Source organism: Ailuropoda melanoleuca, chromosome 7 (genome assembly GCF_002007445.2).
Source record: "Ailuropoda melanoleuca isolate Jingjing chromosome 7, ASM200744v2, whole genome shotgun sequence".
In the NCBI taxonomy this organism is placed as follows: Eukaryota; Metazoa; Chordata; class Mammalia; order Carnivora; family Ursidae; genus Ailuropoda; species Ailuropoda melanoleuca.
Window position 1 is genome coordinate 10,777,566 of NC_048224.1, and position 19,054 is coordinate 10,796,619.

Below are 19,054 nucleotides of genomic sequence, written 5' to 3' on the forward strand. Positions count from 1 at the left end.
GGTTGGGCGTCTGCCTTCGGCTCAGGGCGTGATCCCGGCGTTATGGGATCGAGCCACGTCAGGCTCCTCTGCTAGGAGCCTGCTTCTTCCTCTCCCACTCCCCCTGCTTGTGTTCCCTCTCTCGCTTGCTGTCTCTCTGTCGAATAAATAAATAAAAATCTTTAAAAAAAAAAAAAGAAGTGAGTTATGAGACAGAGAGACATCAAAGATGACTATAAGTTGGGCCTGAGCAAGTAGAAGAATGGGTAGAATTAGATTCATGAATACAGGGAATGCTGTAGAGTTTAGCTCAAGCATTTGAAATTTAGCATAGAGTTGAGCATAAATTTGAAATGTGTAAACACCCTCATGAAGTTAAGTAGATACTAGAACATATGAGTCCGTAACACAGTGGAAAGGTCTGGGCTGGAGAGAGAAATTCAAGAATCATAAGCCTAGTGACTCAGCTAACTGATTGTCCAGTCCAACAAGAGGTGGAACTCCATTGCCCAAGTGTGCTTGTTCATATCTCCAGAATACCTTTAGGGACATGTTTTATAGTCTGACCTCCTAGATATTCTAAATCAGTAAGATAGAGTTGGAGTCTTCAAATCTGGTTTTAAAATGTTTTCTAAAACATATAAATCAATGGAACAGGAATAAACCCACACCTATATGTTCAATTAATCTATGACAAATGAGGCAAGAATATTCAACGGGAAAAAGATGGTCTCTTCAACAACTGGTGCTGGGAAAATGGGACAGCCAATTGCAAAAGAATGAAACTGGACCACTTTCTTACATCATACACAAAAATAAACTCGAAATAGATTAAAGACCTAAATGTGAGGCCTGAAACCATAAAACATAGCATAGGCAGTAATTTCTTTGACATTGGGAAGACCTCCTTCCCACTTCCCTACTGTCCCTAATTGATGTTAAATTTTTTTTTTCCCCAAACCAAAATCTGATTTAATCTGAATTGAAGCTCTTTTAAAGGTCTATATCTGAAATAACTGTCAGAAACCTCTCACAGGAATCATTGTCTACAAAATAAAATCCAAGTTCCTTAGCATAAAACTCAGGGCCTTCAGCATCTGGTTCCAACTTTGTGGCCTCTTCACCTAAGCCACAGACTTTCTGAAGTTTTCAGATACACCAGCTACTTTCACATGCCTTTGCTCATAGTCTCCAGGGGGCTAGAATGGCCTTTCCCACCACTCTGCCTGTACAGCTTACTTTTTGAGAAAGCCCAGCTCAGGCGTCACCAGTTTCATGAGCCTTCCTAGCCTTACTATTCTAGATGGAATTCGCTGCTCTACTCTGTGATGTGAATACATTAGGACTGTACCCACAGTATGGCCCCAGTCTGCTTCATGTCGTGGTGAGCAGAGTGCTCTCTGACTATTCAAATAGACAGGAAGCTCATTGAGGGCAGAGGCTGCACCTGGCTTCTCTTAGAGTCTCCCTAGCGTAGTCCCTTTCACATAATAGGTGCTTAATAAACACTTGTTATGTTCATTTTTATCATAGAAGATGTTTAATAGATTTTTGGTAAATACTATTTCAGTTAGGCAGTGCAAATCCAGAACTTTTCTGTATCAGGGAATATATAATTGTTTCTGGTGTAACCTATGTATTGACTTTTACTAAATTAACCTTTTATATCCCCTTAACTAGAGTGTATAGTTTAGCTTAGAAGTGCTCTTTTGTCAGGGTAAAGAGAGCCCATATTCTGATTCTGGGAGATTGTGTGATCAGTTTCTTGTCATTTTCACATAAACCAGTTTTTCATGACATAATTTAGAGATGAATTGCTACCTAAAAGCCAGCAGCAATGAGAGTAAATGGGAAGTAGGATTCCACCCTTCTGCACTTTAAGAAATGGAAGCAAAAGAAATGAAAAGCCTTGGCAGCCTCAGAAATCTTAAAATCTAGTCTGTGTAAGGGGAATGCCAGCCAGATTACCATCAGCATGGCTTGCTCTCCCAAATCATCCTGCTAGATCACAACGTTAGCATGTAATTAGATCTTATCAGCAGGCTCTAGCTCCATTTCAGAGCACACTGGGCGGTTGTGGTGCCTTTAAATAGGGAAGTCTTTCCTAGGATTAGAAAAAATAGCATATGCAAAAGAATTGAATTAAAAAAATCAAAACTTTTAAATAAAGACATTGGGCCTACAGTTAGTAAGTAAGCACAAGCTGTATGTTCAGCCATATGCTAGAATTCAGTAGGACATGTAATCAAGAAACAGACATGCAGCAAAGAAAGTGTCATGAGATATCAATGTATAAACAGGGCACAGTAGAGATATAAAATAAGGGAAGGGGTCACTTATACTTGGAGGCAGTACAGGTAAAGGGTGATTGAGAAAGACTCTAAAAAAAAATTGGGGGAGGGGTGCTTGGTATTATGTTGGGCAGGTGGACCAAGAGAGGGAAGTCCATTCCAGGAAGAGGAACAGATCTAGTAACTTGAAGAAACTGCCAGAAGTTTTCTATGTCTGGGGGCGCCTGGGTGGCACAGCGGTTAAGCGTCTGCCTTCGGCTCAGGGCCTGATCCCAGAGTCCTGGGATCGAGCCCCACATCAGGCTCCTCCATTGGGAGCCTGCTTCTTCCTCTCCCACTCCCCCTGCTTGTGTTCCCTCTCTCGCTGGTTGTCTCTATCTCTGTCAAATAAATAAAATCTTTAAAAAAAAAAAAAGTTTTCTATGTCTGAAGGCCGGGGTATGCTTTCCCTGAGCTCAGTTTTCTATCTAATAAGAATCACCTTAAGTATAGGAACTTGGAAGAGTTTGTAAGATATCTGTTTCCTCTTTTTTTTTTCCCCCCAACTTTTTATGAATGAACCTGAGACTCAGGTAATTCATAACAGAGTCACACAGCAAACTTCTGGGCATATGTGGCACTCATAGAAATAGCTAATATTTATTGAATGTTTATCTTGTGCCAGCATTGTGACATACATTATATCACTTAATCCTTACATCAGCTTAACCCAGTGAGGGGGGAGGTACCATTTTACAGATAAGGAAGCTGAGGGCCAAAATTGCCCAACATGAAACAGAGCCAGAATTTGTACTCAGTCTGACTCCAAAGTCCTTGTCTTAATCCTACTTTGTTAAATTGGCTCCCCTCTCTGGTGTTCTTTTTCTTTTTTTAATTTTTTATTATGTTATGTTAGTCACCATACAGTCCATCCTTAGTTTTTGATGTAGTGTTCCATGATTCATTGTTTGCGTATAACACCCAGTGCTCCATGCAATACGTGCCCTCCTTAATACCCATCACTGGCCTATCCTGATCTCCCATCCCCATCCCTTCTGAAACCCTCAGTTTGTTTCCCAGTCCATAGTCTCTCGTGGTTCATTCCCCCTTCTTTTTACCCCACTTCATTCTTCCCCTCCTTCTCCTACCAATCTCCCTGCTATTTCTTATGTTCCATAAATGAGTGAAACCATATGATAATTGTCTTTCTCTGCTTGACTTATTTCACTTAGCATAATCTCCTCCAGTACAGTCCATGTTGCTGCAAATGTTGGGTAATCGTTCTTTCTGATGGCTACTATTCCATTGTATATATGGACCACATCTTCTTAATCCATTCATCTGTTGAAGGGCAACTCGGCTCCTTCCACAATTTAGCTATTGTGGACAATGCTGCTATGAACATTGGGGTACATATGGCCCTTCTCTTCATTACATCTGTATCTTTGGGGTAAATACCCNTCTCCCTGCTATTTCTTATGTTCCATAAATGAGTGAAACCATATGATAATTGTCTTTCTCTGCTTGACTTATTTCACTTAGCATAATCTCCTCCAGTACAGTCCATGTTGCTGCAAATGTTGGGTAATCGTTCTTTCTGATGGCTACTATTCCATTGTATATATGGACCACATCTTCTTAATCCATTCATCTGTTGAAGGGCAACTCGGCTCCTTCCACAATTTAGCTATTGTGGACAATGCTGCTATGAACATTGGGGTACATATGGCCCTTCTCTTCATTACATCTGTATCTTTGGGGTAAATACCCAGTAGTGCAATTACTGGGTCATAGGGTAGCTCTATTTTTAACTTGTTGAGGGACCTCCACACTGTTTTCCAAAGTGACTGTACCAACTTGCATTCCCACCAACAGTGTAAGAGGGATCCCTTTTCACCACATCCTCTCCAACATTTGTTGTTTCCTGCCTTGTCCATTTTTGCCATTCTAACTGGTGTAAGGTGGTATCTCAGTGTGGTTTTGATTTGAATTTCCCTGATGGCTAATGATGTTAAACATTTTTTCATGTGTCTGTTAGCCATTTGTTTGTCTTCATTGGAAAAGTGTTCATATCTTCTGCCCATTTTTTGATTTGATTATTTGTTTCTCATGTATTGAGTTTGAGAAGTTCTTTATACATCTTGGATACCAGTCTTTTATCTGTAGTGTCATTTGCAAATATCTTCTCCTATTCCGTGGGCTGCCTCTTAGTTTTTTTTTTTTTTTTGACTGTTTCCTTGGCTGTGCAGAAGCTTTTTATCTTGATGAAGTCCCACAAGTTCATTTTTTCTTTTGTTTCTCTTGCCTTTGGAGATGTGTCATGAAAGAAGTTGCTGTCGCTGATGTCAAAGAGGTTGCTGCCTATGTTCTCCTCTATGATTTTGGTGGATTCCTGTCTCACATCGGGGTCTTTTATCCATTTGGAGTTTATATTTGTGTATGGTGTGAGAGAGTGGTCAAGTTTCATTCTTTTGCATATAGCTGTCCAATTTTCCCAGCACCATTTATTGAAGAGACTGTCTTTTTTCCACCGGATGTTTTTTCCTGCTTTGTCAAAGATTAGTTGCCCATAGAGCTGAGGGTCCATTTCTGGGTTCTCTATTCTGTTCCATTGGTCTATGTGTCTGTTTTTGTGCCAGTACCATGCTGTCTTGGTGATCACAGCTTGTAGAATAGCTTGAAATCCGGCAATGTGATGCCTCCAGCTTTGTTTTTCTTTTTCAGCATTTTCGTTGGCGATTTGGGGTCTTTTCTGGTTCCACACAAATTTTAGGATTGTTTGTTCCAGCTCTTTGAAAAATGTCATTGGTATTTTGATCAGGATGGCATTGAAAATGTAGATTGCTTGGGGTAGCACCCTCTCTGGTGTTCTTTCCACAATTAGCAGCTAACCCCTACCTAGTTATTCTCTTTTATGTCTGATTCTGAAAACACAGTTTTACAGAATTGAAATATTTATAGCCAGTTTTATTGACAGGCTTCTGTCCAGGACAGATCATGATTTTTTTGAGTTGAGATATGAGACAATCACACATTGTATGATTCAGGGTTCAAATCAGGAAAGTAAAGTCATTGTGGATATCATGGAATAAGAGATTTACTATAGGAGTTAAAGCTTGTACAGTTATGGGAAGATCTGGGTAAATAAAGGCCAAAAAAGTAGAGTTAAAGGGCCAGAGAAAGATCACTGACCAGCCCTGACCCAGGTGAATGAACTTAGAAGGGAATCTGAAAGGTGGGCCAGTCCAGTTGCTAATGCAGAGCTGTAAAAGCTATGGAAGGCAGCAGAAGGTTTTGGCTCTTCAAGGTTACTGCCTCTGCATTTGCAACAAACAACTTTGATGGTCCTGGGGTCACTGTTGAGGAGCAGAATTAGCATTCGAGAAGAGGTGGACACAATAGGAAAGAGGGAGAACAAGGTGGAACCCATGTGTAGCTCTGCACCAGTTTGTTCCCTCCTGTATACTGTGACAGCCTCCAGAATGTTATGACTACTGCTTCCCCTTCACATCCCAAGTCTTGCAAGGCCTCTCCTTCTACCAATTCTAACTGTGAAGCATGTGGGGAAGGGATTCTGGGAAATGAATTCCCCATACAGTCAAGAGGGCAGTAGAGCACTCCAGCACCCACACTCAGAAAAGAGAACCTGGAAGGGGGAATAAAGGCGTGCTTTCCCCTGTCTCCAGTGCCTGTTGTGTGTCTAGGCTAGTTACTCTTTTTGCTGTTTATCACTGAATACAGATAACAACCTTATGAAAGATTATTTTTCAGGAATATACTAGCCAGCAAGATTTTGAGCCTGGATTTTTACCTATGTTTGTCTGAACCAAAGCCAACATTTATTTAATGCACTATGCTGATTTCTGTGAAAGACAAGACCTAGTGTCTTTCTTGTTTGTTCATTTGGATTAAGAAATAAAAATTTTAAAAACCAAGAAGTAGAAGGTAGTGAGTTTCCTGAGATTTCACAGTGGTTACCACCCTAGGCCAAATATAAACTGCCTTTTTATGGAGCACAAAACAGTGGGACCCCCTTTTTTTGGGAAAAGAACAGCCTTTTATGGTCATCCTAATTTCACTTCTTGCTGTTTAAAGTTGACTAGATACATTCGCTTCCAGAAATCAACTGGCTGTGGACTCATCAAACCCTTTTCTTTAATGATTTTCTCTTAGCATTTTACTTGTTAATCTGTATATTTTCTTTTCCTGGCCAGTTCTCCTTAAACCAGTTAAGGTATAAAACCTTTTTTTTAAAGATTTCATTTATTTATTTGACAGAGAGAGAGAGACAGCCAGATAGAGAGGGAACACAAGCAGGGGGAGTGGGAGAGGAAGAAGCAGGCCCACAGCAGAGGAGCCTGATGTGGGGCTCGATCCCATAACGCCGGGATCACGCCCTGAGCCAAATGCAGACGCTTAACAACTGAGCCACTCAGGCGCCCCAAGGTATAAAACTTTTTGGTTGAAAGATCCTTGAGGTTAGAACAGTGCCCAGATTGTCAGGATACCATGAGTATTGCTTATCCAGGTCAGCTGCTAAATTAAGTCTCGTAAGAGAAAAGGAAGTGGGAAGTATTTTAAAATTTAGTTGTTTTATAAGGGAAGTAATACATGTGCATATTATACAAAATCAAAGAATTTTATAAAGCTTTTTACAAAAAACAGCAGTGCACTTGGAGTTGCATTCTTTCCCCCAATTCCCAGAAACAACAGTTTCAAGATGCTTTTGGCTCTTCCTTTGGTTTTTCTTCTAATTTTGAAACAACATGCTTATGTTGCTCCCTGCTTGGTTTTCCAGTTTTAAGTGTTTTCTGATTGATTCCCAATTTGGAAGATGAGAATTGTTTGCTCTTTTCTTATCTTCCCATTCTCCCGCATCCTTTCCCTTCCTTATTACCAGTATGTTTATGGCATAATTTTTGTTAGATTAGCATTCAGTATTTACATTTTATGCCCTTGTAAACTTGTATAGAGCTGAGACATGTAATGTGATTATATTTCCTTTCTTGTACAACGTTTTTGTTTTTCCTGGAGTTAAAAATTGTTTTATTTTTCATTTTCTTTTTTTTAAAGATTTTATTTATTTGAGAGAGAGACAGAAACAGACAGGAGGAGAGCTCGAGTAGGGGGAGAAGCAGAGGGAGAAATAGACTCCCTGCTGAGCAGGGAGCCCACATGGGGCTCTATCCCAGGACCCCGAGATCATGACCTGAGCCAAAGGCAGACAGCTAACCAACTGAGCCACCCAGGTGCCCCTATTTTTTATTTTCTTCACTTTTTGTGTACCATTCATTAATTCTTTCCCAAACCCTCTGCCACGCACATGAATTTTTTCTCATTACACTGAAACATGTCAGGTGTTCATTTTCTTTGAGATATCTGATGCTGCATTCCATATTGCTTGTTGTCTTAGTTTGAGTTTCCCCAGAAGGAATCCATGAGGCAAGGATTTGAATACAAATGGTTGATTTGGGTGGTAACTTCAGGAGACATCAAGGGAGGTGGGTTAGAGCGGAAGCCAAGGAAGGGTGCATTATAAAGCCAAGTATAGTGGTTGATAACTGTAACTTGATCTCATGGGGGATCATGGTGAGACCATAGCTCCTTTGTATTCATGGCTTCCTATGCTACACATACCTGGTTTCCATGTGCAGTATCAACTGTAGCTGTACAGTTGCCCCTCTGTGTGTTGCACAATGACCATCTTAAGATCTCCTTTTGTCATCATTTTTACATCTTTCCTTACATTGGACCTCTTTTTTTAGATCCTATACCTATCCCTTTTCTTGATTTATACCTTCATTTTGGTAGAATGCCCCTTCCATTAGCTTGGGAAGAAAAATGAACAGAAACCTTCCTTGTAGGATCGGTAGGGGAAGAAAGGGATAAAGAAAAGGGGGGTAATCAGAAGGGGGAATGAAACATGAGAGACTATGGAATGAGAAACAAACTGAAGACTTCAGAGGGGAGGGGGTGGGGGAAGGGGATAGACTGGTGATGGGTAGTAAGGAGGGCACGTATTGCATGGTGCACTGGGTGTTATACGCAACTAATGAAGCATCCAAACTTTACATCAGAATCTGGGGATGTACTGTATGGTGATTAACATAATATAATAAAATAAAATTAAAAAAAAAAAAGAAACCTTCCTTGTGTGTTTGCAAAAGTCGTCATTCTACCTTCATGCCTCATTGGTAATGTGAATATACAATGGCATATTATTTCCTCTAAGAAATTTGGAGTCATTGCTCCATTGTTTTCTGAGGAAATTTCTCATGTTCATGATATTTCATGTTCAATGACCTTCTAATTCTTGATATTTGTATATAACCTCTTTTTTCCTTTGTGAAATGTTTTAGGCACTTTGTTCCCAGTGAAATTTCGTATTAATGGTCCTCCTGTGGACCCATTTAGCCATTGTGCTGGGCATTCAGTGGACCCTTTCAATTTGGAAACATACATTCATCAGCTCTGAGAAATTAACTTTTAAAAAGAATTTCTTCCCCTTCTATGTGCTTTCTTTTTGGAACTTTCATTATTCAGCCACCAGGCCTCTGGACTAATCTTGATTTTATGCTTTCTTCTGATTTTCTATCTCTTTTTTAAAATTTTGTCCTCTTTTTGGGGAGATCTGCTTCAACTCTGTGCTTCTCATGATTTTTTAATTTTGTATTTTAATTTAATTCATATATACAGTTAAATTATATTAATTTCTAAGAGTTCGTCTCTGTTTCTTTTTTTATTTCACGGGTAAAGTATCTTAGACACCTGAGAACATTAATGATAGTTATTTTTTCCTCCCTGAATTGTTTGTTTTCTATAATTGCCTTATTTGTTTTAACTCTGTTAAGTTAGAAGCCTTTTTCAAAATCTAGTGACAGTGTCTGTCTTTTTCCACTTAGGTGTAGGGCAGTAAAGCTGTGTGGTTGTCAGTGGAGGCTTAAAAACTGTAATGGGTTCTTTCTAGGGTGATCAACCTGGAGTTGTATTGGGTGCTTACAGCTGTCAGTGTCTTTAGGTCTCTTCTCGGTTGGTTGTATTCCTCAGAGAAGAATCTTCTAGTCCCCACCCAGAAGGTACTAACCTGGCCGCCAGTTCGCTAGGGGACAAGTCGGGGAAGTGGTCGTTGGAATCTCACAATTCACTATGTGGGCTGGCCCTAATGCCCTGTTTTTAATATGGAATCCCCCCTAAGCAGGGTCAGTTATCTTCTCTTCTCTCCTAAAAAAATCTTTTATTTTTCAACAAAAGGAAGCACGTTTTCTAATTCCCATTCTCTGCTATGCTTCAAAAGGCTCTTAGGCACATCAGCCAAAGGATGTGCAGAGTCAACTAGGGAAACCATTGCCATGATGTTCTACTAGTTTTCAAGATAATCTAATCTATTCATTCATTTATTCTCCCTTCAATGGACATGTGTTGAATACCCACTGTGTGTACAGCTTTATGCTAACCCTGTGTGGGAGATGCACAGTTGTATACCAGGATCCTGCTTTCATGGACCAGGGGAGAGATTGCTATTGAGAAGCTGTTTTAGCAGTAAACCCAATGGGTGGGACTTGAGCTAGGATAGTGAAGCTGGGACAGTAAAGATAGGGGTGTCGCCTGAGAGATTGTAAAGATTTCTGAAGAAAGTAAAGCGGTGGAAAGGAAAAAATAGTTTGAAGGAAAAGAGACCATTTTATAGGAATTCTAATGTCTAAAATTTTTATTTCCCAGGCTTATTCTCTGTTTCTTAAAATACAGCTTAAAAAAATCATTTAAAAACAATTAGGTTACATTTGAAGATGATGAATTCAGAGGTCTGATGATTGCTTTTAAGAACACAGAAGTTTTACTAATCTAAGATTCTTGATAAATATTTAATGAGTGTGTGAATGAATTTAAAAGCCAGCCTCTTCATAAGATGAAGAATAATATGTGGATTAATAGACTTTTCAGATGATTTGAGGAAATAGATAAACGAATAGATACGGTTTTCTTTCTCCTTCTCTTGAAAATGTAGAACATATCCAAGATGTTCTTAAATGATCAGTAGAAGAATAAAGCTTTTTATAATTAACCAACATTGAAAATGATGACTTTGAAAATCAGCCACAGTATATTCAACCCTTTCAATGACTTCTGGCAATTACTTACCACAAGATGACTTTTAACAGAACCAAGATATAAGCACAAATCAATACCACCTTTTGTAAAAGAAGTTAAGTCTTTAGAGTGTAAAATAGTCAAAACAGGATAGAAAGGGGTTAACCACCATGTGTGTTTTCAGTATTCTTATTTGGTCTCCATTTATCTTCTTTCCTTCTAGTCATTCTGTAATTCTTACTGTCTGGCATTTGCTTATTTCACTTTTATTTGTGCTTTTATTAGTTTTCTCCATGATCCCCCAGTATCTTGTGCAAATTAGCCATCGTTGCATTTGTGTTGGTTGCCATGGTCTATTTATCTGACGCCTCACTCTACTGTGAGCACACTGAAGACAAGGACTGTGTCTTTTCTGGATCTCCGATATGACTTATTTTAGAAAAGGCTTTGAAAATATGCTCTAATAATATTGTTCCCTTGAAGATGTGCAACCATATGGCATTTTCAATTTTTGAAATTTAATGTGTATTATATACACTTTTCTCTGAAAAGCAGAGTAAAGAAAATGTGAATTATACATATATTTTTTTCAGTTACCACCAGGCTTTGCATATGCTGTTAGCCCAGCTAACTGCTACTCACTATGTGATTCTAAACTTGAAGACACTTCCCTCCTGTATCCTTCTTTGCAGTGCCCCACCCCCACAGACTGGGATGATGCTATCCTTCTGTAACTTGCTATAATCCCCCAGCATGGCATTAAGTATATACACTTCATTCTAATTGCTTTTTTAAAAAATAGATGCCACCCTTAGTTCGCTGTGAACTTCCTAAAGGCAGGCAGCATAGCTGCATGGGAGGGCCCGGAGGGACCCTCTCACAATAACTCTCCTCATCTCCAGTTTCCACCTTGGAAGCCCAAATTTAAATAAAAGTCTATTTGTGACATATGGAAGTGTTAAATTACTACACTGTACCCCTGAAACTGATAATACGCTGTATGTCAAATAATTGGAATTAGAATAAAACTTTAAAAAAATAAAGAGTATTTGGAGCCCCAAATCCCACCTTGCCTCAGCTTGATGGATGGCTGCCATGTCTACTTTCACCGTAGCATAAATCTGGGGTTTTATTCTCTTGAGAGGTCTCTGAACAGCAGGATACTAGGCATGTACCCTAACCCTAACCCTAACCCCTAAGCCCTAACACTAACCCTCTGCAGAATCCTGAACTGCAGGATTCCAGTTGCATAGCCTCACCCTGGCCCTAACCTTAACCCAACATCTGAGGAAAAAGAAAAAAGAAGAAGGTGTGTGTGTGTGTGTGTGTGTGTGTGTGTGTGTGTGTATAATGGAATATTACTCAGCCATAAAAGAATGAAATCTTGCCATTTGCAATGACATGGATAGAGCTAGAGAATGTTATGCAAAGCAAAATAAGTCAGAGGAAGACAAATACCATATGATTTCACTCATATGTGGAATTTAAGAAAAAAACCCAAATGAGCAAAGGGGGAAAAAAGAGGGAGGCAAACCAAGAAACAGACTCTTAACTTTAGAGAACAAACTATGGTGACCAGGGTGGGGGTTGGGGGGTTGGGGGGCTGGGTAGGAGGATGGGTGGGATAGGTTATGGGGATTGAAGAGTGCCATTGTGATGTGCACCAGGTGTTATAGAGAACAGTTGAATCACTAAATTGTACACCTGAAACTAATATAACATGATGTTACTAATGGGAATTTAAATAAAAACTTTAAAAAAAAAAGCCTATTTGAAACAAATGTTCAGGATTGACTATTAGCCACCGAGTGCTGGAAGTACATTTGGCTGCGATTCTGGCAGGGTTTCCGTGCTGTTGGGGTCCTGGGCAAGCCCTAGGCTGATGTGTACAGCCCCAGCTCTAATGATGAGCGTGAGGAAGCCTAGAACCCAAGCATCAGGAAATTCTCCTTCACCGAGTGTTACTAGCAGAGCTTTTTCTTCCATGAAAACTGGAATTGCTTTCTAGGCATCTCCTTTTGTCAAAACAAAAGCAAAAAAGAAATCGAAGTGCTGTCTTTGTGGCATAAAACTAATTCTCAGAAGCCATTATGTGCTAGGGAAGTGATTAAGCCTTTTTCATGAACATGATATTTCTGTTCTTCATGGGTCTGTTTACCATCAGAATCTTAGTTGAGCAGTGATTTTGAAAATAGGGATGTAAGTGAAACTTGGCATAAGGCTCTCACATTGCAAGAATTAACAATTTCCTACTTCTGTCCATAGATTCCTAGAATTGAAACATAAAGCTGGAATCCTAAAACTTAGAGAATACATAATTCAGGAGTTTTGAAAATGCTTTCCGTGGGGCCTCCCAGCTCCACAGAGGTACTGCCGGGGCCACTGCAATGAAGAAAGGATCGGAAGGGTGCACAGGAACATGGGGAAGAGCACGTGACAGTGGGTGGGACCTCCCCCCAGAAGAGCTTTGCCTTTTCTGTTAAGTTCCTCATAAGATACTGAGAGAAAGGGAAAGTTCAGTGATGAAAGAAAAAATGTCTGTTTATATCTGTCCATGGGCCACCCTGCACATACTACAGATGAAGACATTGAGGCTGGGATGAGAAGATGTCATTGTCCGTCGCTGAGCTGGTTTCTGGACCAGTTAGGGCCCGATTCTCCATCCAGCCCCGTGTCCACTGTGTCACATTGCCTAACGTGAAAGTGATTGTTCTCTCTGCCTCCAGCTTCCAGAGCTAAACTCAGCATGATCAACACCATGTCAAAAATCCGCGGCCAGGAGAAGGGGCCAGGCTATCCGCAGGCAGAAGCGCTGCTGGCGGAGGCCATGCTCAAGTTCGGAAGAGAGCTTGGAGACGACTGCAACTTCGGTAATGAGTGCTCTCTCGCATGTCAGTTCTTTCATTTGTCCACAGGGATTTCGTGCCAGTAAGAGACTCTGCAGGACATGATTCCAACCGTCTTATATTTTGGTTCTCAGTTTTATGTCTTAGAGACACAGGCCAAAAGTTTGTCTTCAGAGTTGTTTTATCATTTTTAGTGTGATTTGTTGTAGTTTTGTTTACTTTCTTTTTCCCCAGTGAGATCCCAGTCTTTACAGTAGCTGATGGACATATCCAGATGCCTGGAAACTTACTGTACAGTGTGTCCGGCATAACTGAGTATTGAGGCAGAGAGAATAGTCAGCATGATTTAACACCCTGCCCCATGAGCTTTCTCTTCAGTCTCTTCTCTTGTGACTATGGTACCCAATTCTATGGCCCTGGGTGAATTCCTTCACCTCTTTCTCCTCCGACACTCAGTCACCATACAAAAAACACTTCTGTTTCACTCCTTTGTGATGGGAGGTCTCAGCTAGTGACTGTCCTTCCTGTTTGAACCCTGCTCTCTGTTCCTAGTATTTGCTTTTGATAAATGCATTGGCCTTAAATGGGTTCCCATCTGGAGAAAGCCAGTAATGACAAGGGAGGGCAGGGAGCTTCCCCAATTGCTTTTTAAAGGACAAGTGATATTTTATGTTCTTCATAATAAGGGATACCATCCCCTTGGTAACATTGTCTCTGTTATACTGTATGAACCGTCTTAGGTAGAAAATACACTGTTCTTTGGAAGGCATTATGTATTTCCTTTCATCTTGGCTGTCTTCACAAGACAGGCAGTAGTCCCTGGGTTTTCACCTGTGGTGGCCTGATTACTGCATGTACATTTCACCTTTGTCCTTTAACATACAAGAGACTCATTCTTCCCTTGCAGGCCCAGCACTAGGTGAGGTGGGGGAGGCCATGCGGGAGCTCTCGGAGGTGAAGGACTCTCTGGACATGGAAGTGAAGCAGAACTTCATTGACCCCCTTCAGAACCTTCATGACAAAGATCTGAGAGAAATTCAGGTATCTGCAACTGGTCCTTTGGGAAGTGAGTGGTTTGGATGTACAGATGTAGGTGCCCTTTTTCCCCTCAGAAAACTTTTTTTTTAAGCTTATCGTGTGTGGTGAGGTTTGAATTACAAAATAACCCAGCAAGATAAATTGAGAGAAACCAGAAATGCAATACTGTATCCCACTATTATGACTGTGCCACTTAGGATATTACACTTGACTTATTCACATTCAGTTTTCAGGTTATCAACCTTTTTTTCTCCAGAAGAATAATCTCCTTCCCTGGTACTACCCAGTTTGATTAATTATGGCTTCCTGGGCTGATTTCACCCTCTGAAAGGCTAGCTGTATCAGTTATTAGCTTAGGTAAATTGTTATACTATCACTCTATAAACAGGTGTTTTCATATTTTCATAGCAGTTGTTAGGACTGAGGGAGAATTACCATCTTCTTTATAAAACATGTAGAGCTTTTCCAAAGAAATAAAATTCAACTGGCTTTACCTCCAACTAGGAGTGTTGTATTTTCTCATTCATTCCTTTGACAAATATTAGTGGAACCTCTCTGAAATTTCACTTCATTGTAACATAGTCATCCACAACGTGTACTCCCCTAAATCTCTTTATTCTAGCCTGAGTCTCCTTCTTCCTGTCACTTGCTCAAGATTAGAGTAGTAAGAGGCAGACTCACTCTTAGTCTACAATATTAATCCTGACTCTAATACTCTACCCTACAGTTGACTATAAGTTAAAATGTGTTATAAGAATATCCCTTCCAAAGGAACAAACATTTAGCCTGGATCGGGGCATGGATGGGAGGCAGGGTGTACAGTGGGAGGGAAGGTCTAAGATACTTTCTTCCTCTTTTTCTTCTCATTTCTTCACTACTCCCAAATCTGTTTTCATCTCCCTCCCTTTGTTTCAATACATGCCCAGGATCAGGGAAATCTAGTGTTTTCTCCCACCCATTAGTAATGGAATACCATAGCCCTTAGAATAAAAAATAATAATTTTTAGCTTTGGGAAATGACTTTCCTACTTTGTCACTAGAGGATTGGGCAGAGGCTGGGTGGTCAGGCAGTGGGGAGGATGCAAGGAGGGATTGAAAACACTGTGGGGCATTACACCCCATCTAGCATCCCTTCTGAGTTAGACTTTTTCCACTGAGTTTCATCATCTACCAAATGGGAAACTTAAACTTATCAGTGGTACCCGGAAAGCTGTGTCAATCAACAAGGGTAAGTGTTAACGATATAGATTCCTGCGGGCGCCTGGGTGGCTCAGTCGGTTAAGTGTCTGCCTTCGGCTCAGGTCATGATCTCAGGACCCTGGGATCAAGCCCACATTGGGCTCCCTGCTCTGCGGGGAGCCTGCTTCACCCTCTCCCTCTATCTGCCACTCCACCTGCTTGTGCTTTCTCTCTCTGACAAATCAATCTTTAAAAAAAAGAAAGAAAAAAAAAGATACCAATTCCTGGACCTTGGCCCTGGATATTTTAATGCAGGTGATCAGTAATCCATATTTCTGCAACTTAAGTGATTCTCACAGACTGGTTTCCTCAAAGATAAGCCCTTTCTAGCATTAGTGTGCTAGGACTCAAAAAGCGAGAATGCCAGTCTTTCCCACTTCTTTTCAAGGAAAGTGTTTTTCCCCTACTTTCTCATGAGACACCATTTCTTTTAAAGATGGGAATTTGTGGGTTTTATGTAGCAGTGCTTTCCATGTGGGTGGCCATATGCACACATTCCCAGTTCTGTAACGGGACAGAAAGACATATTCCAGCTTGGCTTTGGCCCAGCAAAGGCAGAAAATAAAGGGCACTGGTAATTCCCAAAATTTCTTTCTTGCTCTTAATTATTTTTAGAGATGCTTCTCCACATTTAGCCTTTGGAAGCATTTGCCCCAATGATGCAGAGTTTTTTATTCTTTTGGTGATGTGATATTTTAGAACTTAGCCTGTCTTATTTTGGAAGCTAAATAGGCATGACGGAGAAGTGAGCTATAAGTAGGCCTTTTCCACGAACGCTTTCAAAGCATATTCCTGCCCTTGACTTTTTCAGCATCATCTTAAGAAGTTGGAGGGTCGACGCCTGGACTTTGATTATAAGAAGAAACGACAAGGCAAGATTCCAGATGAAGAGCTCCGTCAAGCTCTGGAGAAATTCGATGAATCTAAAGAAATTGCTGAGTCAAGCATGTTCAATCTCTTGGAGATGGATGTGAGTGCCTCTTCTGTGGTTTCCAATTTAATCTTGTCATTGAGGTTTAAGATTATATTAAAGGGTTGTTTAATTTAAAATCTTCATATCTAACTCTACTATGTGGTAAGAACTTTGGTAGATAGTTATTTTTTTAAATAATTTGAAATAATAAAGTAGATCAAGAAATGGTAAGGTTTTTTTTCCTGTATTTCCATGGTTTAATTTAGTGAGATATTTGTCTTAATAATCTTAAAGAATGACTAATAGTGAGAAGATGAAGAATGTTTCTGATGGTCCATGTAGAAGTCCAGTAGCTTGAAATACTTTGTCAAAATATAGGGCATGGGGCGCCTGGGTGGCACAGCAGTTAAGCGTCTGCCTTCGGCTCAGGGCGTGATCCCGGTGTTATGGGATCGAGCCCCACGTCAGGCTCCTCTGCTGTGAGCCTGCTTCTTCCTCTCCCACTCCCTCTGCTTTGTGTTCCCTCTCTCGCTGGCTGTCTCTATCTCTGTCAAATAAATAAATAAAATCTTTTAAAAAAATATAGGGCAGATTGACTTAATATTATAAAAGAATATCACCTAAAATGCATTTAGAATTGAGGGTTCAGTATAGGTTAAGATGTTCTATATTTTGAAGTAAAGGTGATATTTTCTTTCAAGAACTAATTTCAATTGAGATTGATGATTGTAGCATAGATACTGTATTTGGGGTAATGTAGTTTAAAAACTGCTTTTACATTTCCAGTGCACCAAATTATTATTATTATTAATTTTAGAGAGGGGGAGAGAGAAGAGGGAGAGGAGGAGAGGGAAAAAGAAAGAATCTTAAGTAGGCTCTATGCCCGGTGTGGAGCCCAACATGAGACTGCATTTCATGATCCTGAGAGCATGACATGAGCCAGAAATCAAGAGCCAGATGCTTAACTGACTGAGCCACCCAGGCACCACGCCCAGTGTGCTAAATTATTAGTCATGACTTTAGAAGTTATATTCTGTAGAGTTCTTTCAGCCTTGTAGTCATGAGGACTTCTGAGCACTCATGTAATAAAAAGCCTGCTAACCAGTTTTCAAGTTCTTGCTCACTCCCACCTCTGGCCCTATCAGTTGCTTACCAACTTCTTCCAAGGTGTTTACAGAGCCTTTACATGCTTATGACTTAACTGCTTTGCCCTGACTGGTGACAGGGGAGGCGTGTGGAACATATCTGGACTTTCCCACCACCCAGAGACAGTGTAGGTTGGTGTTTCTGTAGAACAGCTGGTGTCCCACCTGCCTACTGAAGAGGAATGCTGTAGGCACGGGGGTGACCTGAATCACAGTGCTCCGTCCCTGCACCCAGGGCCCCATTCCATCCCCAAAACTCCTGGGACGCCTTTGCTGACTTGGAGGACAATATTCAGCGAGATCACAACCCAAGACACAAACTGAAGAGTACCTAAGGATGTCTAGAATACTAGGGCTGAAATGAACCCAAGATGTCACTTGACCCAACCGCTTTACGTTACAGATGAAACTGAGAGATGACAAAAGATTTTCCATCCTACCAGCCTGCTTCTATGCTGCCTCATGTGAAAAATCAATATTCACATTTTTATTAACACGAATGTATTAACAGCATGGAAAACATGGGGAGCAAAGACTCCTTTGGTCAATGTCCCTTTTTCCTATAAGAAATCAATAGCCAAATCCTACCTGAAATTTGGTAGCTAAGAATGAGACGGTTCAGTGAGAAGTGTGAGATCTTTAGAAGGATTCCTGATAATGTGGCTTCTCCTCATGGTACTGGCATTTCCAAGTGTACAGATGCTTTTATCCTTAACTGGTATGGGACCTACAGAATCTCCAAACACTGGGCTGTGTGTCAGGGGCAGCTCTGTCATATGTGCCGGGGTAGTAGGAGTCGTTTAGGGACGGTGATCTGGTAACTGAGGTGTGATCCCCCCCATTGGCCTGCAGATCGAACAGGTGAGCCAGCTGTCTGCGCTCGTCCAGGCCCAGCTGGAGTACCACAAGCAGGCCGTCCAGATCCTGCAGCAAGTCACCGTCAGACTGGAAGAAAGGTATCTCACAGTTCCTGAGTTTTATCTTCCCATTTTCTTCCCTGAAAGGATGGGTAAAGAAATCGAATAATAGAATACATTCAAAGAAAAACTGCCAAAATTCCTGCCGATCTTACCTAGGCACCGTGTGGATTGTTCGTTTTGATTTTCTTGTGTCTTGTGTTTGTCTTCCTTTGTTCCGTGGACTCTAATCTTGTGTTGATGAGAGGTCAGTACTTGGGTTGTATGTTGGCTGCCACAGATGGGAAACCAGGATGCCACCAAGGATAACGGCTGTGGTTTGCTGAGCGGGTGTTCTGTGTGGGTACTGAAGCCATATCATCATCATTCTGCTGCCAGCCCTGTAGCCTACGTTTGCTCAGCCTCACCTACAGGCGGAAAGCCCAGGCAGATAAAGTAACTCACCCCGGCTCACACAGTGGTGCAATGGGGGTTTGCTGGGCAAGCAGAACCTACCTGAAAGCCTGTATCTTGTCACAGCATTTCTCTGAATGATGAGCAAGTCCTCCGCCGTCAGAGAGACAGCTTCTGTATGCCTGTTCCTCCTCCTTGGGTGTACCTCACTGCTGGACAGAGGTCA

General features: G+C 40.9%; 1 protein-coding gene across 1 annotated transcript in view; it reads left to right on the forward strand.

The window, feature by feature from the left end:
- Window positions 1–19,054, forward strand: part of SH3GL2 (SH3 domain containing GRB2 like 2, endophilin A1) — a 205,701-nt gene that overhangs the window by 181,830 nt on the left and 4,817 nt on the right. The window contains exons 4-7 of the mRNA XM_034663957.1: window positions 13,064–13,207; window positions 14,091–14,224; window positions 16,272–16,430; window positions 18,371–18,474. Coding sequence (XP_034519848.1) covers window positions 13,064–13,207; window positions 14,091–14,224; window positions 16,272–16,430; window positions 18,371–18,474 — 541 coding nt within the window. The remainder of the gene's footprint in view (window positions 1–13,063; window positions 13,208–14,090; window positions 14,225–16,271; window positions 16,431–18,370; window positions 18,475–19,054) is intronic.